At 43.2% G+C, this 27,056-nt stretch overlaps 1 protein-coding gene across 7 annotated transcripts in view; it reads left to right on the top strand.

Annotated features, from left to right (window-relative positions):
* LOC140737136 (low-density lipoprotein receptor-related protein 8-like) overlaps nucleotides 1-27,056 on the top strand; it is a 114,839-nt gene that overhangs the window by 60,294 nt on the left and 27,489 nt on the right. For 4 of the 7 annotated variants that reach the window (XM_073063336.1, XM_073063333.1, XM_073063331.1 and 1 more), the window contains 7 exons: nucleotides 9,880-10,002; nucleotides 18,854-18,976; nucleotides 21,039-21,416; nucleotides 22,832-22,954; nucleotides 23,041-23,163; nucleotides 24,521-24,640; nucleotides 24,789-24,914. In XM_073063336.1, coding sequence (XP_072919437.1) covers nucleotides 9,880-10,002; nucleotides 18,854-18,976; nucleotides 21,039-21,416; nucleotides 22,832-22,954; nucleotides 23,041-23,163; nucleotides 24,521-24,640; nucleotides 24,789-24,914 — 1,116 coding nt within the window. The remainder of the gene's footprint in view (nucleotides 1-9,879; nucleotides 10,003-18,853; nucleotides 18,977-21,038; nucleotides 21,417-22,831; nucleotides 22,955-23,040; nucleotides 23,164-24,520; nucleotides 24,641-24,788; nucleotides 24,915-27,056) is intronic. The other 3 variants (XM_073063337.1, XM_073063335.1, XM_073063334.1) reach the window with 2 other exon arrangements.

The raw sequence follows: 27,056 nt of genomic DNA, 5'->3' as shown, positions 1-27,056 counted from the left end.
TGTGGGCAAACACAGTAGATCCAAGAAACACAATAGAATCAATGGAAGATCGCACCCAAAAGGATGGGCAAACTATGTGCAAAAGACAATTGTGTAACTACAAAAGAGAGAAAAGGAAATGATATTGCTACCACTCTGCACTATGTATCCTGGATAATTGTTATTTCCTGAGAGCCCTGAATGGGCAGCTTAGGGACCTATTATATCTTTTTGCAATAAATACTAAATTCTTAATTAAGTTGGGAAATGTATGATAATATATTTTGGTAAAAGGAATAATAATGTGGACTATTATCTAAATGGGGAGAAGGTTCAGACATCGGAGGTGCAGAGGGACTTAGGAGTCCTCATGCAAGACTCCCAGAAGGTTAATTTACACGTTGGGTCTGTGATAAAGAAGGGAAATGCAATGTTGGCATTTATTTCAAGGGGAATAGAATATAAAAGCAAGGGGAATCATGATGAGGCTTTATAAGACACTAGTCAGGTTGCACTTGGAGTATTGTCAACATCTCAGAAAGCTTATGTTATCATTGGAGAGAGTCCAGAGGACGTTCACATTAATGATTCAGGAAATGAAAGTGTTTGGCAGCTTTGGTCCTGTAGTCACTGAAATTTAGAAGAATGGGGGGCTCTCATTGAAAGCTACTGGATGTTGAAAGGAGTAGAGAGGGTGGACATGGAGAGGATGTTTCCTTTGATGAGGGTATCCAGAACTAGAGGACACAGCCTCAAAATTGAGAGCAGCCTTTTAGAACAGAGGTAAGGAGGATTTTTTTTTTTTAGCCAGAGAGTAGTGAATCCATGGAATGCTCTGCCACAGAATATAGTGGAGGCCAAGTCCATGGCTATATTTAAGGAAACATTTGATAGTTTCCTGATCGGTCAGGGCATCAAAGATATGGCAAAAAAACAGGTGTATGGGGTTGAGAGGGATCCGGGATCTGCCATGGTAGAATGGCAGAGCAGACTTGATGGGCTGAATAGCCTAATTCTCCTTGTAAGTCTTATGGTCCTATGGTCTAATTTAAGTTATCAGTTATAGTCAGGGGCCTTGAAGTAGGGTTTCGCCCTTATTGCGAGTTAAGTTTATGCTACATTTAGTCCTGTTGCTAAGTCAGGCAACCCCTTCCTCTCCTCTCAAAAATGATGTAGAAAATTGGAGAATTAACATTTTTTAAAAAGCCTTTATGTTTTGTAAAGAGTGTTTTTTAAAAAAAAATATCCTTACAGGTGCATTAAAACACGACTGGCACTGTCTGCAGTGATGGTAACTACTCTGTCTTTGCCACCTGGGTTAAAGGGAAGTGAAAAGTGCTTTAAGACAGTGTTTTCTTTCATCTCCAGCAGCAGTCTTTCCTTTTGCTGCTCTGGCTGCCATCAAAATGAAGGAAAATGCAGGAGGAAACGCGTGACTTTAGTATGTGTGATCACGACCCCTGTGTTCTCCACCCCAGTGACTGTTGGCCTATTTTGAACAATTCTGTCAGGATGCGGTTTACCACCATCATTCCTACAGTCCTGATTGGAAAGCTACAGAACTTAGTCCTCTACCTCCCTCTGTAACTGGATCGCTGACTTCCTAACCAGAAAACCGCAATCTGTAAATTGGAAATAGCATCTCCACTTCGCTGACGATCTACACTGGTGCACCTCAGGGGTGTGTGCTTAGCCCACTGCTCTACTCTCTCTGTACCCATGACTGTGTGGCTAGCCACAGCTCAAATACTATTTATAAATTTGCTAATGATGCAGCCATTATTGGCAGAATTTCAGATGCTGTCGAAAGGATGTACAAGAGCGACATACCAGTTAGTTGAGTGGTGTTGCAGCAGCAACCATCATCGACGTCAGTAAGACGAAAGAGCTGATTGTGGACTTCAGGAAGGATTAAACAAGGGAACACAAACCAATCCTCAGAGGGATCAGAAGTGGAGAGAGTGAGCAGCTTCAAGTTCCTGGGTGTCAATATCTCTGAGGACCTAACCTGGTCCTAACATATTGATGCAGTTATAAAGAAGGCAAGACAGTGGCATATTTCAATAAGAGTTTGAAGAGATTTGGTTTGTCAACTAAAATACTTGATAACTTCTACAAGTGTTCCGTGGAGAGCATTCTGACAGGCTGCGTCACTGTCTGGTGGAGTGGGGGGGCTACTGAAGGAGATTGAAGTAAGTTGCAGAAACTGGTAAAATTAGTTGGCTCCATCTTGGCCACCAGCCTCCATAGTGTCCAAGACATCTTCAAGGATGGTACCTTAGGAAGGTGGCATCCATCATTAAGGATTGCCACCACCCAGGGCATGCCCTCTTCACACTGTTACCACCGGGAAGGAGATACAGAAACCTGAAACCACAGACTCTGCGATTCGGGAACAGCTTCTTGCCCTCTGTCATCCAATTTCTACAAGTTCACAAATTTCACAACATATGCTGGTGTTATCAAGACTCAGGTTTGATTTTTATTTCACCTCTCCAGGACATCCTTGACTGTGTTTCTTAAGCCAAGAGACTGAGCTGTTGAGGCACAACGCCTGCTTTAGAACAGCAAACAGAACAGAACAGAACAGCAAAATGCTGCTGGCAGTGATCATTCTTCAAATGCCTCCCCAAAACTGCAGTGACCTACAATGCTGGTTCACTCGGCAGTAATAATAGCTACAGCCTTAAACCTGTTACTACTCAATGCAGGCGAGCTAGCTGCACTGCGGACACGGGCAGTGATGTTAGTACCTTGATGAACAGTTAAGTGTTTCACTGTCTTATGACCTGTGATGTGACATTTCAAAAAAATGCAATTACATTGTTAATTAATGAGGAAACATTTAACATATCTATGCATATAAATATATTAGTTTACAATTGGGGTGTGTGTGTGTGTGTGTGTGTGCGCAAGTTGTTCAGCAATCTTATAAAGGAGAAAACTGTCTTCAACAAGTGCGCTCTCCACTAGTTTATCTCCATCAGGATGTAAGTTAATTATTAAACTTCTGGATGTTTTCACTTTCCTCTTCCTTGTTTATTGTTTTATGCCCAACTCCAAGAGCACTACAGCACAAGTGCAGACCCTCTGGCTCGAATTCTTACATCTCTGGTGCTCCTTTGCACTTTGTCAATGACTGAACATCTGTCATAAGGTAAATGTTGGAAGTAAATTGATCTTGTAATACTAATTTTCTCCACATACAGTGCCTTGCCTACTGAGTATTTTCAATATTTCTTTTCCCAATCTTCATAATCTTCATAAAAAAGTAAACAGTATTTGTTTTTATGTTCATAGTGTCCTCCAAACTGCGTACTCATTTTGTGTTCAAGTTATACATTTGGCATATCATTAAGCTGAGGTATTCTATGTCTACGCGAGGTCTCCAGCTGTTCGGGGCTGTTATGCAGAACACAGCCTCTCAGTGCGTAGTGATGGCAGAACCTTAGACTGGACAGCTTCCCCACAACTCCTTTGTGTTAGCTGAGCCCAGCGTCAGTGCGTCCTGCAGCCTCGAACACAACATTCACCTACTGACATCCCGTTGTACTGGGGAACCAGCAAGTTTTGGGTTGATCAGAGTGCATTTTTCACTAAGCTGATGATCTTCCAGCAGCACTTGATGTTTGTCTTGGCGTGTATCCCTGGAAGCAGCTCTTGTACCAGAGAGTCTTCTGTTATGCAGCTGCTGGAGACACAGCTTGACCTTTGCCAGACCTTCTCTTCAAAGGCACAATCTACAAAGAACTTGATCTCTCCCTCATTGCAGGCATCACGAAGGTGATGTGTGAGATTGACTGGGGGAAGGACCTGATGGGGAATGCTTCTCTCACTGCCAGCCAAGTGAGGTCTTGGTTCTCGCTTGAGAGTTCTGATGAGGCATTCTTATAAATGACCTGTAGAGTTACTTAGGAAACAGGAACTGTTTGTCTGATGAATTTGTGATCCTCTGAAGGGTTTAATTTTTTTTTACAAAGAGCAGGTACTGCGGCACGATCCATTTGAAGGGAACATTGCGCAGTAACTAGGCCAGACCCATTTTTCACAATATTGGGGACACATAGAACCTCAACACACAGTGAAGTACTTGTGTACTTTTGTTCTGTGTATGGCTTGAACACACAAAGGTGGCTGTCAGGAATAAGGTAATGTTGGGTATGCATCCTCCCTGTTCAGTAAAAAATGTGTATCACAAGCTATCTTAGAGCCCCAGGTGAAATAGAAGATTGCTCGGGTGACAGCCGCAGTGGAGGACCAGGCCGTGGGCCGCACCTGCATCAAGTACAGCAGACTGTGAGCACCTCGTGCCTGACGACCAGGGTCTTGCCTGCCTTCGAGAGGAAGCTCTGTTCTCATTTTCCCTATTTTATTTTGAGCTTGTTGATCTCATCCAGCTAGTTTTTGTGTCTCACCCGGCTCCTCTGAACCAGATCCCTAACATCTTCAGATAGTCAGACTTAGCATTGAAAAGAATGGAGGATCAATTGGACCAGTTGCCATTATGCATGGCCTTGTACTTCCTGCAGTGACTCAAGTTGTTGAGGCAAACTGGTCGCAGATACTAATCTGTAAACTTGATGAGAATCTGAGCAGAAGATGATGAATAGTCCACGTACAAGCTGACTTTGATCTGAGCACTCGCACTTTATCCTTCATGCCTGTATCTTACCTGACAGGTTCAGCAGAGAGTTCTACACAATTCACAATTAAATCATGAATCATGCAATGCTTTGTGCTTGGTGTGGCTCTTTACAGAAGCTCTATTAAAATGCAAATCCAGTTTAGAAATATCTGCCAGCAGTAATGTATCCCAGTGTTAGACAGGGACAATGCTGTCCCTGTCAGTATTGTATCCCAGAGAAATACAGTGAATTACAGACCAGACACAGAAATATCCTGCAATCCTGATGAAGAAGCTTGATGAATCTGTTTCCCGCCTGATAATTTGGACTACTGATGTTTGTGAATAATAGTTTGATGCAATTCCTGTTTCCCTCCCCGAAACCTTTGAGGCCAAGTTGGAAAATATGCCCATCTTTAGTTCACTGCCCTGCCATCTGCCCACCCCTTGTATTTCTGTCTTACAATGTTATATTTTAGTGCCTGCAGTACTTTGTGTTACAACATCTCCAAGCATATTTTGAAAAGCATTTCTGCCTCTGCCTAATGATGATTTTTATCAGAATGGTCTATTCAAAAGTCAACAGGAACTGGGACTCTGAGCCCCTGAAGCAGAGAAACTCTGAAGACTGTTCTGGGCCATTCAGAGAATAATATGACATTGAATCTGCCTGAATTTTTTGAACTAGTTTAATGCCTCGTTCTGGAAGAGCTGACTTTTCTGTTGTGTATTTGATATTTCAGTAATATTTGAGGAATTGTGTGTGTGTGTGTGTATATATAGCATTCTTTTGTTTAAATAATTCATTGCAGGTTAAATGTATGTATATGTGAATTACATATGTTATCACACTACCAGGTGATATGTGCACACCCCACTTAAAGGAAACACAAAGTTAGACACACATTTTGGACTCCCATTCTTCCTTTGAATGTTTTGAAGTTACAAAGCATAACACGTTGCCATTCCTGAGCTGCATTTCCCAGCTCGATAGCAGTAAATCCCTTTAGTTCACTACACCTGCCCGTCTCAGACACAAGTACAGTCTGGAAGCAGGCTGAGCCCCAAATGGTTAATCAGTGAATCTTGCGATGCATTGTGCTTGGTGTGGCTCTTTACGAAAGCTCTATTAAAATGCAAATCCAGTTTAGAAATGTTTTCCCAGCAGTAGTGTATCCTAGTGTTATACAATGACAATGCTGTCTGTCCCTGTCAGTACCGTATCCCATAGAAATACGGACATTTCCCACCATTAGTTACAGCCTGTTGTTGGAGAGACAAACGTACCTGTCAGACCCTGCACCTATCAATACTGTGCTGCAGTGTTGCACACTCAATGACATTTTATTAGGTGCCTCCCGTACCTAATAAAGTGGCCACTGGGTCTATGTTCCTGTAGCAGCCCATCCATTTGAAGATTTGTTGTGTTGTGTGTTCAGAGATGTTTTTCTGCACATCACTGTTGTAACGTGTGGTTATCCGAGTTACTGTCGCCTTCCTGTCAGCTTGAACCAGTCTGGCCACTCTCCTCTGACCTCTCATTAACAGGGTGTTTTCATCCACAGTACTGTCGTTCACGGGGGTTTTTTTATTTTTGTTTTTTCAAACTCATCTCAATCACATTTCTTCCCATTCTGATGTATCATCGGAACAACAACTGAACCTCTTGACCATGTCTGCATGCTTTTACGCGTTGAGTTGCTGCCACCTGATTGGCTGATTAGGTGTTTGCATTAATGAGCAGGTGTACCTAATAAAGCAAATATATTGACAGACCTTATCCACTACTAGCATACCCTAACGCTTTAGAGACAGACCCATATCCATTAGGTTTGTATCCCGGTGTTACACAGTGACAAATCAGTGCTCACTTGGGCTAGAGATGGACCAATCAGTGGAAACGTACCTATTGTTGTATAGTGACTGACCTGTGATCACCAGAGCTATGAGCAGAAGATGAACTACTGGAGGAACTCGATGGGTCAAGCAGCCTCTGTGGAGGCAAAGGGATGTTCAATGGCTCAGGTTAAGACTTTGCTCTGGACTGAGTCTGTAGAGGGAAAGACGAGACATTGGCTGATAGGTGATAGATGGAACCAGAGATGTGCCCCCTGTTGTAGAAACTACATACCCATCAGCACTGTACTGCAGTGTTTTTGAAATTTCAGCTCCCTTTCTCATTCCCACACTGACCAGACTGTCCTCTGCCTTCTCCACTGCCTCGATGAAGTAGGCTGGAAGAAGAGTACCTCATAATCTACTTTGCTTGCCTGAAAGCCACTGGTGTATACATTGAATTTAACAGCTTCAGGTAATTTATTGCCCCTCTATTCTATTCCTTTCCCATTCCCACCAGTCCAGCAGAGAGGGGTTCTCTCTTTACCTTCGTTCACATTTTTTCAGTCTCCATCCCTTCCTACCTGCCTTTCTCCCACCTGGCTCCACCTGTCTGTTATCCACATGTCAATCCAACTGTTTCTTCTCTCTGTGTTTCCTCTTCCCCTCCCTCTCCATCTACCCTTCAGCACTGCCTTATCTAGTTCAACCTATCACATGTCCTGTGTGTGTGTCCTCTGCCTGCCCTCAATCACAGTTCCTAATATTCTCCAAGATTCCTCCCCACCCTCATCCATTTCCACCCATCAGCCTCTGTCTGAATTTCCCCAATGACTATGGAGCACCATTTTGTCTATCATCTGCTCCTCATCTGGTTGCACCATCACCTACCCACCTCTGTGTCTCCCCTCTCCCTCACGTTTAGTTCTGGCTATCTTCCCCCTAACCTTCAGTCTTGATGCAGGCACTCTTCAAGCAATGTCAACTCTTCCTTTGCCTCCACACGTGCAGCTTGCCCAGTGAGTTCAGTTTGTTTGTGTTCTTTGCTCGGGATGTCAGCGACTGCAGTCTCTGAGACAACAGAGCTCTACCTGTTATTCTCCAGCCCGTGCTATGTAATGGAAAGGGGTTACCAGGTTATAGAGAAAAAGGTTCGAGGATGTGTTCAAAGTCTCCTGGATAAAATGCAAAATGGCAGAGAGCATGGCTTGGACGCTGGATGTTGCTTTCTTGTGCCAGTGCTCCCTTAAAGTGGCCAAACAGAGAAGGAATATTTGAGAGCTTTATGTTCATGCACTGGAAGCACACAGAAGCTCTGTGCAGTTGGGGGAAGGAGTGATCCACCTTATAAAGCAGGGCTAGGCAACCTTACGCACAAATGATTTTCTAGCATGAGTTATTCATTAATTTGAGGCAAAACATAACTAGATGTATTTAAATGGATAATTCCCATATTTCAAGTTTTTTTATGGCATTTATCTGGCCCACCGTCCACTCATTAATACGCGATCAGGCCCACAGAGGCAAAAAGGTTGCCGACCCCTGTTATAAACTGTTCCGATATCTGCCACAGGCCATGCTGTGGAAGAGTTTGTAGTTTCCATATTAGCCTCATCAGCCATTTCAGATCCCACAATGTCAGAGTGGGAGTAAGTCAATGACAGGTCTGATTTGACTAGCATAGTGCAGCTAGATTTGGAGCTTTATATTGACCTCCTTCAGTTTTTTTTATAGCTAATTGGCGGGCGGGTGATCTGTTAGTTTTTTTTTGTGTGTGAGATCGGATTTGGGGTTTTGATGTTACTATCACTGTTTGTTTCTGTGAGTGAGGTGGTCGGGGATTGTTGTTGTCACGTTTTTTCTGCGGGGGAAGGATTGGGGATTGTTATTGACCCTGTTTTTTCCTGCAGGGGAGTGGTGGGGAAGTTGATGCTGTTGTCGCTATGTTTTTTCTACTGGGGAGGGATTGTGCGATTTTGGGCCTTGCAAATTTTGTTTCTTTTTCTTTTTGGTGCTGTGGGTGTTAATTGGTGTGTTATTTTTCGACAACTCCCGTGGTCCTTCTGTATTTTTTTTTCTATATTCTGTTTTTCCCAGAGAGTGATGAATCTCTGGAATTCTCTGCCCAGGGAAGCAGTTGAGGCTTCCTCACTAAATATATTTAAGATACAGTTAGATAGGTTTTTACATAGTAAGGGAATTAAGGGTTATGGGGAAAAGGCAGGTAGATGGAGCTGAGTTTACGGACAGATCAGCCATGATCTTATTGAATGGTAGGGCAGGCTCGATAAGCCGGATGGCCTACTCCTGCTCCTATTTCTTATGCATGTAATGGCTTTCTGGAGAAGACAAGTATCAGAGTTGTATTGCATTTGAGAATAAAATAAACATTTGAACCTTTGGAGCTGGAAGTGGATCTTGATGTGGGATCTGGGGTTCTGATATGAGTCCTAGATAACCTGGCATCAGAGAAATGTGAGAGAAATCCTGAATCCTGTCTGCAACCATGTTCTCCTAACCTCCACCTGCTTCTGCCTGATGATGCCAGGGTGCACCTCCTTTAAAGAGTTGTGGCTGCCCGTTGTTTCCAGGAATTGCTGGTGTGGTAGGCTGATGGAAGGGGCTGCTTGCTCGACGAGTGATCAGATATAGCAGACTTGTACAACTTCAATAGCAAGACACTTATGACTTGTCGCCCACAAGTCAAGCCTCATATGTTAGCTTTGAGGCACGCTTGCAAGAGTAACTGGCAGAGCATTAAGCTATAGCTGACTCTTACTGTGGATGGGCCAGCATGGACTACGTAGCCCGAGGATCTTCAACATATCTCTACATCAGGTTGTCCACCAAATCAAGCCAGTACCTACTGTTCACCAGTTAGTGTGCTTAGGCCTATAATCTTTCGGTGTGTAGGTGCAGCTGGTTCCTGTATAGAACTTGATAGTTATCCATAATAGGAATAAATATTAATGAATTTATTATTAAGTTGTCCAGTCCCTTGTTCTGAGCCAGTGGAAATGTTACCTAGTCTGATTAAGTTGAAGTTAGAGCTCTGGGGGGAGAAAAGTAACTGATTACTGATCTTGCATTTTTTTTTGGTTAAGTTTTTCTGGTTTGGAATATAGGCCAGACATAATTGCTATTTTTTTTGAGAAAGTTTGTGTAAAGTGCCAGTCAGTAGTTTACAACGATGTTGCAAACTCCATTTACTACTTGTACCTATTAAATGAGTGTCCATTCATCAGGGAATCCTTCAGAAGCTGTACCCTTCACACGTGAATCTTGGGCTGATGCTTGTCCTTTCCCCCAAGGAATATTTAAATGAAGCCTGCCGTCTTTTTATGCAAATGAAACATTTGACAGAACTTTGGTTTAATGAATGCTCAACTTGATTTTCATTTTCATAGTGCTAACTGTTGGGTATTCTGCTTACTAAACAGCTAAGAACACGTGTGCAGCAACACATTTTACTTGTGACAATGGAGAATGCATCTCGGGGAACTGGCGCTGTGACGGAGAAGAAGAATGTACAGATGGTTCGGATGAGGCCGATAAATTGTGCAGTGAGTAACATGTTTAAAGAGACGTTTATTGAATTATGCCACAATCTGGGGGGAAAAAATGACATTGTGTTAAATATCAAGGTAGCTGGTTGTCTCTGTGAATTCACACTCATTTTTTAACAATAAGATAGAGGGAAGTTCGAGTGAGTAGTAGAATTCATTTCTTAATAACACTGGGGTGTGGTGGGAGCCGAAGCTTGTTAGTATCAGTGTTGGATGCGAGCCAAAACAATACATGTCGTGGTATTATGGTTGAAGCTGTTCCTGTCCTTGCCTACTTTCCAACTGTGTACATTTTCCAGTAAGATATGAAACGAGCAGGAAATTCCTGAAATAGCATCACTGTTACAGGTCACTGATCCTTAGAAATGTTTTCATCTGTTTCCAGATGTTGGAAATTTGAGACCAGTTTTTGCTTCAATTCCGACACGATTTACTGACCAGGTGTGCATGTCCTTGCTGCATTTTTCCTTCTGGCCAGTTGTGCAGGTGTGGTGATGGTTTGAATTATCTCATTCTGTGTAGACTAGGGAATCTGCTCTGCGACCTCCCTGGTTTATATGGCTTGGTTTGACTCTTGGATGAATATTTTCAGCATGAATTATGCAGCTAAAATTAGTTGATTTTAGTGATCTGTATCGAGTAATAGGAAATATTGTTGGAGAGTAAGGGCAGGTTGTTAAAGAACCTTTTGTCTTGTGGATTTTTTTGTGTAAGGCCCATCCTCTTGTATGTTTCAGTGAGAGCGACAATTGTGGCTTGGAGTTTGGCCTCGAGGGCATATCAGTACAAACACTGACAATGTACTGCAGTCTGACAACTGAGGTTCTGATGAACTTGAATCTGGAATGTAGTTGCTGTAGGTCGACACTTCTATGTTAGTTCTGATCCTGTGCCAGGATTGTTGGTGAGGTGCAGAATGAACAGGGGGATACAAGTGTAAAGACAATGATAGAGCTTTGTTTGACTCTATTGTAGACTCGTTGTTTACAGCCCACAATGGTGTGGCTAGTCACAGCTCAAACGGTATTTATAAATTTGACAATGACACAATTATTGTTGGCAGAATCTCAAGGAGGCATACAGGAGGGAGATCGATCAGGTGTTGTAGGACCAGTAGGACATTTTGCACTACTTATTAAATAGAAGTTAAATATAAACATTGTAATTTATAGTTGGTTTTTATTATTATGTATTGCAACATACTGCTGCCTCAAAACAACAAATTTCACGACATTTGCCAGTGATATTTATCCTAATTTTGATTCTGATTCTGAGTCATGCCTTGTGTGGCATTGTAAGGGATGTATAAGATGGAGGAAAACTTCTGTTGGTAGCCTAATTTGAGAAGAATGCTCTACAGTCCCTTGGACTAACAGAGTGAATGGCTTTAGCAAGGTCAATAAATCTCCTCGCTGTATTTCTCTTAAATGTGCAGTGAAGATCCTGTCAGCTGCACCATGACGTAGACACTATCACCTCCCCTTGGAACCACTCCTCCTTCCCTTTTTCCCATGGTCCACTCTCCTCTCCTATCAGATTCCTTCTTCTCCTGCCCTTTATCTTTCCCACCCACCTGGTTTCGCGTGTCACCCTCTAGCTAGTGTTTTTTCCCCTTCTTTTCTGTTTTATTCTGGCATCTTCCCCCTTGTTTTCTGGTCCTGAAGAAGGGCCTCAGCTTGAAATGTTGTCCTGACCTGCTGAGTTCCTGCAGCATTTTGTGTGTGTTGCTCTGGATTTCCAGCGTCTGGTAAATCTCCTGTGTTCTTAATCCAAGCTGATTAATTGGTACAGCAGTACTTTAAAATGGGAGGAGCGTGTTTGAGAAGAATCCAGGCAGAGGCATTTTCTGTGGTCAGCATCAGCCATCCTTTCCTGTCCTTTCTTCAAAGTAATCACGATTATGGCATCTCTGAGGACCCCAGTTTACTTCTCACTTTTCAGATGTTGAAAATTGGATTATGTGTTTGTGAACTTCACCAGGATACCGTTTGCTCTTGAAGCCTTGTTGACTTTAAACTGGGATATGGCCTTCTTGGCAATGTGCTGATGAGATTAGGCTGCTGTAGAGTTGAGAGTGCTCACAGCAAGGATGAAGAGTTTGTTGATTCTTCCTTCCAGTGGGTATTGTCTTCCTTGATAAGCTCACCTTTGTACTTGGTTCTGACTGCAGAGGAGCCTTGAATGTTTATGCCACAGACGGTCTTGCTGGCACTGAAGAATCTTCATGTGGCACGCTGTTGGTCAGCAGCTGAGCCTCCTGCACCAGACTCCCAAAACATACACTCTGTCCTGAGTGTTATGCAATGAAATTGCCGAATGAATAAAGGGAAAGACTAAAGAATGTATTCAAAACTGTTTCACAATGCAACGTCGTGTATATCCCTGACCCAGTCTGGCTCAAAGTAGAGAAGGAGTATTCGGAATGCTATTAGGAAATGCAAGTCGTCCAAGTGTTTGGACCAAACTAAGGACCTGTGAAAATGGCAGGAAGAGTGCAACACCTCACCACTTCCACTGCCTCCTCCCTCGTAAATGGAAGATTGGCATCCCCTGCCAGACATACTGGGTCTCACACAGCCTGCGTGGACACAAGTAATCCTCTATCCTGAGGGATGATCTATGAAGAAGAAGGGGGAGAAGGAGAAGATCATCAACAATAGTCGGAGCCAAGAAGAAGCAGTGGAAAGGGTGAACAGTTTCATGTTCCTGGGTGTCAATGTCTCTGAAGAGCTATCTAATCCCCAGACTATTGATACAATTATGAAGAAAGCAAGCCAGCTAAATCCTATATTTCATATGGAGTTTGAGGAGACCTGGTATGTCAGCAAAGACTCTAGCAAATTTCTACAGATGTGTTGTGGAGAGCATTCTAACTGGTTGCATCACCGTCTGGTGTGGAGGAGTCACGGCATAGGATCGGAAAAAGCTGCAGAGGCTGCAAACTCAGCCAGCTCCATCACGGGCACCAGCTTCCTAGCGTCAGGGACATCTTTAAAAGGCAATGCCTCAAGATGGTGACATCTATCATTAAGGAACTCCATCACCCAGAATATGACCCCTTCTCATTGCCCGTCATCAAGGAGGAGGTACAGGAGCCTGAAGAGACACACTCATACTTTTAGGAACAGCTTCTTCTCCTCACCATCAGATTTCTGAATGGACAATGAAGCCATGAACACTACTTCACTAACAAGAGAAAATCTGCAGATGCTGGAAATCCAAGCAACACACACAAAATGCTGGAGGAACTCAGCAGGCCAGGCAGCATCTATAGGAAAGAGAACAGTCGACATCCTGTCCTGCTGATGGGTTTTGGCCTGAAACGTGGACTGTACTCTTTTCTGTACATGCTGCCTGGCCTGCTGAGTTCCACCAGCATTTTGTGTAGGTTACACAACCTTGCTGTTTTTCTGATTTTGTTATTTTTTCACCTCCTATTTAATTTTTAAATATATATATCTTATTGTAATTTATAGTTTTTAAAATTATGTATTGCATTGTACTGCTGCCTCAAAACAACAAATTTCATGACGTATGTCAGTGATATTAAACCTGAATCCGATTCAAAGCTAATATTGTGGCAGTAACTCAATGCAGACGTGGCCATGAACACTACTTCACTGTGTTTGCTCTCTTTTTGCACTACTCATTTATTTTAATTTTTTAATATACTTTATATTTCTTGTAGCTTATAGTTTTTTTTAATGTATTGCAATGGACTGCTGCTGCAAAAGAACACATTTCCTGACAGTGATGTTAAACCATGATTCTGACTGGGTGGTTAACTGATTACTTCGCTATTGCTGGTGAAGAGCTCTGCTGGAGTACATTTTCAATGCGGCTGTTACAAAGGCATTGGTTTTCATGGTACTAACCAGTCCGAAAGAACTAAATGAGGAAACCCTAATGAAATTAGTTTTTCCTTTAATTGATTCATTTGGAAAGATGTGGTTTTGCATTTCCATCTCCTTTATCAATTAATATTTAATCAGGGATAGTCAGCAATAGGGAACTCAGCAAGTTCTGTGGGAAGAAAAGAATTTTTGACATCTTGGATCAAAACCATGCATCAGAACTGGGGTCAATTCCTTTCTACCTACAGCTATTGCTCGTCTTGTTGAGTGTTACCAGCGTATTGTTTGTGGCTCCAGATTCCAGCATCTCTTTTCCCTTGTAACTCCATAGATTTCTGAGAGGGAAATCTAGTCTCATTAATTTGATTGAGATTTTGTAGGGTAACTAAGAAGATTTTTGAAGACATCGTCTATATGGACTTCGGTTGGGCTTTGGAAAGGTTTTGCATGATAGTTTGGTCCAGAAGGTTAAGGAACATTGCATCCAAGGTGACCTGGCTAATTGGATACAGAATTGGCTTGTTGATAGGAGGCAGATGGTAGTGTTGAAGCCTGTGGTTGCAGCAGAGAGAAATCAGAGGAGATTCACTAGGATGTTTGAATTAGAAAGAAATGGGGTGAGATTCGATAGGCTAGGCTTGTTTCCTCAGGACTGAAAGATGCCATGGGGAAACATGACAGAAATGTATAAAATTATAGAAGGTATAGAGTAGAAAATCAGGACCTTTTTCTCATTACAGGTATATCAAAAATAAAATAATAAAGACCTAAGGTGAGAGGGAATAGTTTTAAAGTAGAATTAAGGTGATAAAGTTTTGTTTGATATCTGGAATTCGCTGACAGAAGAGATGATGAAATCAGATACGTTTCAGAGATATCTTAGGCAAGCACTTCAACAGGCCAGTCATGTAACATGAACGGATTAGATCCGTGAATGAACCAGCATGGGTCAAGAATGTATTCTTATCAGATCATTTCTGAGAATGTGGCAGGTATGCATGTGGGTGTTTGATAGCATGGTGAATTGATTGGGCATGTGCATTACGCACGGAGAGTGCTCTCTGTTGGTGCTGACTTTCGAGTGCACATGCTTTTTGTCTCTGCAGGCCCAGTTTGTTGCTCCCATGATCTAAGTTGCCAGTGTGTACTGTTGCTAACATGACTCAGTAAATACCTTTAACTGCTGCTTGCCCCACACTTCAGTATGTAATGAAGCGGCCTTTTCTGTGCTGTACGTGTCTATGACCCGAAGCTTATATTCTCCTCTCTATTCACCTGCCTTGTGGTTATTGCCATGGGCTATTGATGAGGGAAGACATCTACATTCTGTCCCATAAAAGCTAGGGACTGCTGAGCTTTTAATTTTGATTAGTTACCAAGATTTTGAGTCAGTGGCACAACACTGTATTAACATGATGCTGGCAGTGAAGAAAGTCACGTGACACTTTGCCAACCAGTGGAAATCTGTTCGGGCAAGGTCCTGAATTGATGGTTGACAACCATATGCATGATGCCTTGTTCTGGGTTTAATGATGACTGTCCCTGTGTACTAGCAAATTTATGCTGAGGGTGGCAAGTCAGATAGCAGCTGGGATCTCCAGCCAATCTTACAAACTAGCTTCTACCCAGAGCGCACTCAAAATGCTGGAGGAATCCAGCAGGTCAGATAACATGTTAGGATGCAGAATGACTTTGGTATGGATGTACAAAGTCCAACTCTCTTCAGACTCCTCAGAAAGTAGAGGCATTGGTGAGCTTTCCTGACTGTGTCTTCTGGACCATGAAAGGTTATGCATTTGCAGGAGTTTGAAACTTCTGAAAACATCCTCTCCACCCTTCTTTTCTCCTCTTACAAACCCAAATGACTTTAATGTTCTGAGCATATCAACCTAGTTTGCAGCTGGCTACAGTTCATGAGCTGTTTGTTGTCTGGGCATCTGTAGCAATGCTGTAGCCTGAAGCTAGCAGCGATGTTGGTGATGAACTGCCTTGTGGTGATAAATCTGTAGCACACACTAAGAGCTGGAGGAAGACCAACAGGTCAGGCGACGTCAGGCTGAGACCCTTCATCAGAACTGGAAAGGAAGGGGTTGAAGCTGAAATAAGGTGAGGGGTGGGGAGGAATAGACGCGTGCTGGTGATAGGTGAGACTGGACCAGGGAGAATTTGGGGGAGAGGGGAATGATGTGAGACGCTGGGAGGTGATAGGTGGAAGAGGTGGAGGATAGGTTAGGAAGTGGGGAGCCAGAGGGAGGTGATGGGCAGCTCATGAGAGTGGGGTGGTGGGGGGGAGAGGAGAAGGGATGAGAGAGCTGCCAGAATGGGGAAGCAAAATGAAAAAAGAGGTGGAAAGAGAGGAGTCATTACCAGAAGTTGGAGAAATTGATATTCGTACCATCAGGTTGGAGACTACCCAGTTGGAATATGAGCTGCTGCCCCTCCAATGTGCATTTGTCCTCATTGTGACAGTAGAGGAGGCCATGTTGGAATGGAAGTCAAACTAAAATGGATGGCCACCAGGAGATGCTGCCTTTTGTGGCAGACAGAAAAGGTTCTTGATAAATCTGCTTCGGGTCTCACCAATGTAGATAAGGCTACACTAGGAGCATCAGAAATAATAAATGGCCCTGATAGACAATGGCACTTCGCCTGTGAACCTGATGATGTGCGGGTTATGGATGCTTGGTGGTGAGGACAAATGTAAGGGTTAAGAGGAGAGGAAATGAAGGAGATACAGGTGAGGGCAGCATCTATAGTGGAGGAAGGGAAATGCTGATTTCGGAAAAAAGTGACATCTCGGGTATTCTAGAATGGAAAGCCTCATCCTGAGATCAGATGTAGAGGAAATAAGAGAAGAGAATAGTCTTCTTACAAGTGACAGGTGAGAAGAGGCATAGTCTAGATAACTGAGAGTCAGTGGGTTTGTAAAAGGTGTCAGTAGATAACTTGCAGAGGTGGAGACAGAACACTCAAGGAAAAGGAGAGAGGTGTCAAAGATGGACCAAGTAAATTTGAGGGCAGGGCAAAAGTTGGAGGCAGAGCTGACAAAATGAAAGAGCCCAGCGTGGGTGTAGGAAGCAGCATCGATGCAGTCATCAGAAAGAGTTGGGGAGTGTTATCAGTGTAGGCTTGATACATGGGCTGTTGCACGATTGAAAAGGCAGGCATAGTTCAGACCCAGGCGAGTACCTTGGGTTTGGACAAGGTGTGAGGAGCCAAAACAGAGATTGTTGAGGGTAAGTACACACTACTCTACTCTACTGCCACAAGGAAGCCAAACTCAGATTGGGGAAGGAACACCTCATATTTCATCTGGGTAGTCTCCAACCTGATGGTATTAACATCAATTTTTCCAACTTCTGGTCATCACCCCCCTCTTTCCCTACTCCCCCCTCTTTCTTGTTTTCCCCCTTCTGATGGCCCTCTCACCCCTTCTCCCAGCCCACATGACCTGCCCATCACCTCCCTCCAATTCCTCACCCCCTTCCCTTTACTCCACTGTCCTCTCCAATCAGATTCCTCCTTCCTCGGCCTTGTCAACCTCTGACCTCTGACCTTCTCCAATTGTTCCCCTTTTCCCCAGCCGCCCAGCTTCCCCTTTAGCTGGTCTCGCCTATCACCCGCCAGCTTGCACTCCTCTACTTCTCCCCCCCACCACCTCCTCATTCTGGTTTCTACCCACTTCCTTTCCAGTCCTGTTGAAGGGTCTCAGCCTGAAGCATTGACTTTTTATTCCTCTCTTTAGACGCTGCTTACCCTACTGAGTTCCTCCATTATTTTATGTGTGTTGGTTACAAATTCCAACATCTTCGGAACCTTTTGTATCTAGAACCTACCCAGGAAGCACGTGGGTGGGACATGGGGTGAGGTATAGGGTGTTATATTATTATTTTACTCTTGATACCTTCATTATGTCTTTTTAGACAAAGAATTCTTAAACTGAATTGTAAACATAGTAGCTGTTTAACTTCATTTGATAATGTATTGCAGTAATAAATAAGCTGAATGCATTTAACCTGATAACAGGCAGTTTATGTGCATTTTCCAACGAATAGGTTCATGAATAAAATAATCTAATCAAGCCCAGTAATGAGAGCAATTGATTCCGGTTTCCTACTGATTTGTTTATTATGCGTTTGTCTGCTGTTTTATATATAAAAAAAACAATCAAGAAGTTTTCAAGTTGGGATCTTCTTTTGGTCTTTTTCACACCACGTACCCATACTGTACCCATTGCTTTTAGGGCACAGTCATATTGGGTATGGTTGCCTCGTCCATCTTTAAAGGCACACCATTGTTTAAAACATCTGGATGCAGTCAGTGATGTTTTTCCACTGTGAAAATCTATACAATTCTTTTTTTTTAAATATATAAAGTGTCTGCACCATTTGGGGCTCATCACATGCATTTGTTGTTTAGACCATTTTAAATCCAAATTTACAAATGGATGCTTCATCGTTTGGTTTCTCGTAAACTGCTCTGTGGCATAATCAATAAACTGGCTGTTTGCTAATGACAAAGCGGAAACATTTTAAAGAATAATTTCAGATCAAAGTTAAAAGAAGTCTATACAATGGTTTCCCCCAACTTCATGGAATGATCATCTGCAGCAAAAGCAAAAAGAAAGTGCTTGTTCTTGCCCTTAAAACATCTACTTTTGCTGAAATCGAGGTTCAGTTCTCTGATTTGTTCTTTCTTGGGACCTCAAAGCTGAAAACTCGATTTGCTTGCTTTCTCCTGGAGACTTGATCTCAGGCTTGGTACTCCCACTCACTGGCTTCCAAATTTACCTCTGCTTCTGTTCTGGTTCAGTCCTGCTTCCTTCCTGGGCTATAGATCCTAAGCCTTCTTTCACTGCGTGTACATTGCAGTGTGTCACGCTGTGTAAGTGACCGGGGCTGATGTGAGCCCCAAAGGTTTGAAAGAGGCTTGATTGAAATTCCACGTTCATGAAGCAAACACACTCAGACTGTTTTCTTTCCCGTGTGGTGCAGATAAAGTTACGTGCCCACCGGACACATTTGGCTGTTCCAGAAACAGATGTATCCCACTTTCGTGGCAGTGTGACGGTCAGAAGGACTGTGGGAATGGAACTGACGAGTTGCATTGTGCAGATGGTGAGTGTGTGAATTTCCTTTGGGGGATTTAGGTACAGCTCAAGCTCTAAACTTAACCCTAGCTTGGACAACCCCCCAAATGTGACTTTGAGTGTGTTTATTGTGAAATAAACACAAATGTTTATTTCAGCACAAATAAACATTCAGGAGGAGACCTCCTTGGAAGCTTTTTCTCCTGGGAGAAGTACTTTCTTGAATCTTTCTAGAACTCAGAATACATCAAGGTTTTATGCTCTTAAAGAAGACAGGTAACAACAGGTGATTGTGTAAATTTCAGTAATTACAATTGCACAGTTTATTTCACTATCTTGGGCACATAGTTCCAATAAATTGTATATTTACAAAGGGAGTAAGTCTGAAGTAATGCCACCATCATACAACTTTGAGACGAAAGATATTCACGTGAATGGTCCAAGAGCTTCTGAGGGCAAACACACAAAATTAGTGTCGTATGGTTTAACACTGAGTACACAACTATCCTGATTATTAATTGATGGAGCAAATATGCAGATAACCATATTTGTTGTGCCAATTGTCAAATAACTAGTGTGAAGCCTTGATCTCTTTCAGAACGCTGTGAAATTTTGTTGGAAATGTCCGATGTTTGGTCTGATGTAGGCCAGTTAACATAGTTCCACTATCTTGTGTTTAGCAAATGTGTACGAGAATGTCTTGAGCAGCCTCCAGCTGTGAATTCATAGGCAGCTCTCTCCAGGCAGTGGTGCTTTTTCATGCGATTGTGCTTTTAATTTTAAAGCTAATTACTGCTTGTAGCTCACATTTTGTAATAGCTTAATAAAATTGGTTCTCATTTGTATTAATTGCCACCATCTCCATATCTCCTAAAGGATACCTCCCACCTAGCAATCCCAAATAGAGAAAGTGAGTGTGTGACCATCTTTCGTGTGAGTTTTGGGTATGGCTCCAGCTCTAGCCCCAACCTTTACCATCTCGTTTCCCCCGTGGTTCAGCAAGAGAAGTGAACTATCGTCCTGCGTAGTTCTGACTGCTACACATGTCAAGTTTCCATGCTCCATTGCAGGGTGGTGCTGTGAAAACCCATCTTGGCAGAGAGCGTTGAGCTTAGCTAGGACATGCCAGAGAGGGCGTTAAAAGCCATGGTTCTTCCTTCTGATCACTGTCACTGACCAGCTGGAAAATAAATATATATCAGTATCTGCTGATGGGATTTGTTTTGGCTGGGGTTGTCTTTTGACAAGCAAGCATTGGGCTCTGATGTAAATATCACCAAAGCCCGAGTGGCTGCTTTTCTATTTTTAAAGGACAATTGCTGCAAATAATGCCTATGGCCTCTGTGAAGCCTTTCAAAACAACTGAACGCATACTGACTTTGTCCACGGCTGAACAGATGGCCGATCAGTTTGTTGCAGTTCCTACTGTTGTCACGGTTTTACCTTGGAGATCACGTTTCTTGAGTAAAGGCAGGATGGCAGCGCTCACAGGGGAAAGCTAGCTCATTGTGAAACCCCCCACACATGTTGATGACGCCAAACTACACTTTTGAATCATCCTCTGAAGAAAAGTAATTTGTAAAATTAATTAGCTTTGATTAATTGACTGCTCTGTGAACATATGTCATTTTAAAATTCCCACACAATTTCTGTCCTTGACATTGTGGATTTCCTCGCGGACATATCCAGCACAGGCTGGACGTTAGTAAGCTGAATTGAGATGCAGGTGCTCTTGTGGAGTGATGTTGGCCAACTGCAGCTGGGCACCGTAATTGGATTTGGCTGTCCCCAGGGAGAGGGGCGATTCCCTACCGGTAACTCTGCTGGAGAGTGCATATGCAGTGAGGAAGGGATTATGTTGGGCTGTAATGGTCCATCTGTTGAGTGACCTGCCAGCACTCTGTTCCAACTTTCACGTGCGCTTACAACTTCTGTGCCCGATATTCACCATTAGTCAGTGAATTCGGACATGATTAAAAGATGTTTGAAGCATGGGTTGATGAAAAGAGGGAAATAATTGTATTTTTTTAAAATTGCACGCAAGACTTTATCAATTCGTTTGTAATAGTGGCTCTTTCCACATTCCACAGATAAGAAGACCTGCTCGGTGAATGAATTCTTATGTGATAATGATAAGTGCATCACCATGCTGTTTGTGTGCGATGGGGACGACGACTGTGGCGATGGCACAGAGGAGCGAGACTGCTCTCCACCCACCTGTGGAGCCCACGAGTTCCAGTGCAACAGCTCCACCTGCATCCCCGAGCTGTGGGCCTGTGACGGTGACGTGGACTGTCCCGACGGCTCGGACGAGAGCGTGGAGAGTTGCGGCCACTCGGCGACTCAGAAGCCGACAGACGCTTGCTCAGCCAGCGAGTTTCAGTGCGCAAATGGCGAGTGCATCCACTTCAACTGGAAATGTGACGGAAGCATAGACTGCAAGGACAGATCAGACGAAACTGGCTGTCGTAAGTTCTCTTATCTCTAAGTTTATCAGACTGGGAGTGTGCTGTCTCTCCATGTTCCCTGTGGCGTGCATGTAGTGAGGCACTTAATTCATCTGTAGCAGGTTCAGAGACTATGATTTCTTCTGCTCTGTGATGACTTAACTGACCTCAGTTTAAATTGACAACATGCTGAAATAACCAGCTGTAATTAAAAAGTATTACACACATAAAAGCAAATAGATTTTTTAAGCATTTCTCACCTCACCCCCGCAAAGAAAACCTGGAATGCTTACTGAATCTGGTTCTTTAGGAGTCAGGTGCCCTGCGTTAGCTTATCCAGTTAGCTGGTGTGTGTGTCTTTACTGGCAGGATGCACTCTCAGAGCATTAGCAAACAGAATGTGACAGCATTTCCATGTAAGGATACAGCAGGAAAATAGAAATAAAGCTCAGTGTGAGATAGATTTTATGGAGTGTTTTAATGCATTAGAAAGAGAGTGAGAAACTCGGGGAAGTAATTCCAGAGTTGAAGAGCCTGCAGGCATGGTGGAGCAGTTAAAATCTGCAGGAATCAGCAATGGAGAAGTTCAAGAAGACCTTAAAAACAAGGTCTTAAAATCTGAAAGATGCTGGATTTACAGGCAACAGTGAGCATTGGTTTGATGAGTGAACAGGATTAGTGCCAATTAGGATATAGGCAACGCGATGAATTTATAGAGGATAAAATGAAACTTGGAGAACCATGGGGAGTATCAGGCCATTGTACCGTCAAGTCCAAAGTGTCTATGATGCTGACTTGTAGAAAGCCTCGTGTTAACTCGGACCTCTGTCTCTGAGGTTCTGGCTGAATTTGCACTCTATTCTCCATAGAACATGGGAGGCTTGACTCCCAAGAAGTACATACACGAAGTGTTTTTTGGTAGCAAAGGACAACAGTTATCTCACAGAAGTAAATGGAAGATTTGACCAAAGTAGGAATATCCAGTAATCCCACAGTGCAACTCATTTGGGGTGGTGGAATGCCAAGATGGTAACAAGAGACCATTGAACCCCTGAAGCCTGTTCTGCAGGCCCGATAGCAACAGTGGCATTTACAAATAACGATAGGCGTGGCAGGTACTGTGACTGATTTTTGAGCCTACAATTTTGTCAATGACCAGTCAGACTTTTGGGTTTGCAGTCTGGTATTTCTTTATCTTTGGGAAGTTCCATGATTGAGAAAGAAAATGAGCTAAAAGGATAGAATGGTACTTTCCCTGACTTTGAAAATCTTTGACACTCAAGACCCTCTTCTAGTTTTGTTGTCTGCCCGGTGTTAAATTTTATCCTGGTGGCTTTTTAAACATTAAGATTTTTTGATAATTTAATAAACTTTCTTCTGAATAACAATAAAAATAGAAACATTTAAAAACAAAGCATTGTCTTTTCTTCTTAAAGCAAAGGTAACTTGCCGGCCCGATGAATTCCAGTGTGGTGATGGGAGTTGCATTCATGGATCCAAACAGTGTAACCAGGTCTTTGACTGTCCAGACCGCATCGATGAGCTAGACTGCAAAACTGGTTAGTGCTGTTTACTGAGTGACGTGTTTCCAAGTAAGTGATGGCGTCCCTTGAGATCTAATAATGTTGTTCTTGGTGTCAAACAGTGAGCCCCTGTAATGGACATTCAAAGTTTCTGTGTGGAAGTGGAGAGTGCATTGATTCAAAGAAAGTATGTGACTCTGACAAGGACTGCAAAGACTGGTCAGATGAACCACTTAAAGAATGTGGTAAGATGGATTCAGTGTGGCAGGTGCTTTCTGTCAGCATTACAACTCCAACATATTCTCCTTCATGTTTTCCAAACAAGCAGTGGCGATGAGGGAGTGGAATGTTTCAGCAGGGCAGGCTAAGACTGAAGTGAAGATTCCTTTGATGTTTCTCAGAATTGCTGTTTTGTTTCAATCTAATGGTCCCTTTCCGCCTTGTCCTTTGAACTTTGTGACAACTGAAATGAAGCATAGAGTCTCATTGCCTCTCGGTATTTGCACTGTGAAAAGTGTAGTACTGTTCACAAGGTCAGAACTGCAGCTTCTGAACTAAGTAGAGTCATTGATACAAGGAATAATTCACCGGTATGCACACTGTAAGGTCTCACAAACAGCCCTGGGATGGTAGTTCAGGTGGAATAGTTAAAATGCTAGACAAGATGAGGAGGAAAAATCCACTCTTTCTCTCAAACCCATAGCTATTTAATGTAGGAGCTTTGATTGCACATGCACTGTTCTGACTTAGAGGTGAGATTTCTACCCAGGGATTGAGGCTGGTGCAGAGCTTGAACTGAACAAAACTTCTGCCACAGGCCACAGACTGCACTGGACAGACCAGAGGATGGTTTTCAGTTTGTGCTTTCCCAGTTATTCATCCGGTTAAAGGCACCTGTCATTCCTAGTAGGAATTTTATAAAACAAGCAAATTACTTTTTATACGAATCACTTATAATACCTCATCCAACCCTTTATCTCAGATACCTGTTAACTTGTTATTCTGACTGCTGTTTGGTCCAGAAACCTGCTCATCCAACAGCAGTTGTGTAATGTCTGGAATTTTCACTGCCTCTCCAACTTTCTTTCCTACCTACAAATGCCACTTAAAATGTACCCATTTCACAGAGCTTTTGGTTATCTTCCTTAATATCCTGTAGCTCAGTAGTTATGTTTGAAAACGATCACGGACCATCTTTGGATTTGTTTTTGCAGTGTTGAGGTGTCTAATGGAGGTGACTCGTGCATTGATTAAATCGTTTTCTCAAAAATAGAACATTTTAATCAGGCCTCAACTTAAAGTGTCCCGAGTAATTATTAATTTATAACTGATGTTTAACAAAACTTAATAACTGTCTAAAACTCCACTTATATCCCTCATCACCCCCAACCCCACTGTTGATTTTGTGATTGAAGAATAGTAATTTTTAACATTTTGGTGAATACCCTTTTAAGTTCATTGTTAGTGCCCCGTTGGCCGTGTTTAGTGTATGTGGATTTACTCAACCGCTCCATTGCATAGATCTGGAAAAGCAGCCAGCCGTTCCTCACTGATGCTCTGTAATTTATTCCGTCAATGTGTTGATTTTTGTTTTGGTGCCAGGATTGAATGAGTGCCTGACCAACAATGGCGGCTGCTCCCACACGTGTAGAGACTTGAAGGTCGGATATGAATGTGAATGCCCAGCCGGATACACACTGCTAGACTCAAAGACCTGTGGAGGTAATTAAAATGCAAGGCAAGTCCTCCCCTCAGTCATCTTCGAACAAAGAGCAGACTGAAACGAAGCACACGTTTCAATAATCAGCACTGTTGCACAAACGGCATAGAATTCAGCCAGTTGATTGACTAGTTGAAATGGTTCTTTCAGATATAAATGAATGCGAAGATCTAGACCGATGCAGCCAAATCTGCACTAACATTAAAGGAGGGTACAAGTGCACCTGCTTCCAAGGTTATGAGATGGATCCAATGACCGAGAGTTGTAAAGCAGTGGGTAAGGCAGCCTGCTTCATTTTTCTCCTCTATGTCAGGAGGTGACTGCTGGTAATTTGTGCATGATCTCAGGTGGTAGGTAGTTTTGGGCACAAATTCCTTTTCATCAGTCTTTCCTCCTAGATATCCACATGATCTCTGAAACTGACACCACTGCATTGGCCAGTGAGGTGGAGGTAGAGGTGTGACTCTCAACAGTCTAGTGCTCAATTTATACAGTTAAAGCAAGGAAGAAACTGACAGCAGCGAAACGGCTTCTTTGCAGACTGGGCTTCAGGAAGGTCGTTTCTATACGGAGGTGAGGCGGAGGGTGATGGTGCTCGGTGGAAGCAGATGAGATGGTGGACAGATGGAACCAGGTGGAGGAGGGGAGGGTAGAGATGGAGGGTGAGATGATGAGTAAATGGAACCAGATAAAGGAGGGAGAAGGGATGGGAAAGGTGAACCAAGGGAGAAGAAGCTCGGGGTAAGTACGTGGGTGATGGACATGCTGGGGGGGGGGGCGGGGGGTGGAAGAGATGGTGTGATGTTTCTTGCTCATGAGGAGGAAGTGGAGGGATGAAGAGACGAACAAAGGAAAAAGAGAGCTGGAGTGGACTGGAAGGAGTGTGGAACAGACCACAAGGGGAGTCGGGTTTATTGAAATTAGAAAGTTCAATGTTCACACCATCTGGTTGAAAGCTACCCAAGTGGAATATAAGGTGCTGTTCTTCCAGTCTGTTTAGCCTCATAGTGACAGTGGGGAAGGCCAAAGGGCTGAGGGAATGGGAAAGCCGGGTGGGGATTGAATTACATGCAACCTATTGGCAACATCATTGAAAATTTTGAAAATCAAAGACTTTTTACTGTCCCCTACCTCGTTCCACCGTCCCATTAGCCCTCCCTTACTTGGTTCCAATAATCACCTACCAGCCTCCATCTCATCACTCCCTCTGACTTCTATACACGGGCTATATTCCCTCCACGTGCTCAGTCCTAATGCAGTCAACTCAGAATGTCAATCATTCCTTTGCAGAAGTTGCTTGATCTACTGAGTTCTTCCAACAATTTATTTCTTACCTCAAATTCCAGCATATGCAGTCTCCTGAGTGTCCAGACCTCTCCAGAATACTGTGGTAACTGAAAGACAGTTGCATATTAAATGCAAGGATAAAATCAGTCTCACTTACAACAGTGAGTTACCGAACGAGACTGGGGTGATCCCCAAACTCTTCTATTCCCAATTTGTTCAGCCTCTCTTATACTGATGCATATTGGGATCAGGAAGTGCTGCATGCCTCCAAGCCAGGTGGTGGCAGTACTCACCAAGAATCAAATGCTGAACTCCCAACAACTAATTCTCATTGCTGATGTGCTCTTCATTCTTGTCCAGTGTTCTGTGGTTATATCCAGTCAAGACTTCTAAAATTAAACACTTTAAAATCACAGTTTTCCTTTTTGCCTCTGCCTGTTTATATATTCAGCACTTACACTAGGAATGAAGGTTCTGTGCAGCCAATGCCATTTTGTATTTTAGTACCGCAAATAATCCTTACCCTTATAGCTGATCTTAAGACTTCCCTGACACCTATTTAGATATGGGATTCTGAAATGGGAGGGTGAACAGCCAGATATCATGGTACACATCGGTACCAATGACTTAGGAAGAAAGAGTGAGGAGGTCCTGAAGAGTGAGTATAGAGAGATTGGTAGGAAGTTAAAAAGCAGAACCTCGAGGGTTGTAATCTCAGGATTGCTACCTGTGCCACATGCCAGTGTGGGTAAGAGTAGGATGCTCTGGAGGATGAACACGTGGCTGAGGAACTGGTGTAGGGGGCAGGGTTTTAGATTTCAGGATCATTGGGACCTCTTCTGGGGCAGGTGGGACATGTACAAGAGAGACGGGTCACACCTGAACTACAGGGAGACAAATATCCTTGCAGAGAGGTTTGTTAGTGCTATGGGGGCGGGGGGGGGGGGGGTGTTTAATCTAGATTTGCAGGGGGATGGGAACCAGAGTGCCAGAGTAGATAGTGGAGCGGGGGTCAAAATAAATTATGTTAAAGTTTCATGCAAAGTGACAAATAGAAGGGTTGTGTGTGGTGGTAATAATCTTCTGAGGTGTGTCTATTTCAATGCGAGGAGTATTGTGGGAAAGGCTGAC

This window comes from Hemitrygon akajei, chromosome 12, assembly GCF_048418815.1.
Source record: "Hemitrygon akajei chromosome 12, sHemAka1.3, whole genome shotgun sequence".
NCBI lineage: Eukaryota > Metazoa > Chordata > Chondrichthyes > Myliobatiformes > Dasyatidae > Hemitrygon > Hemitrygon akajei.
This window is presented reverse-complemented; position numbering and strand designations above follow the sequence as displayed.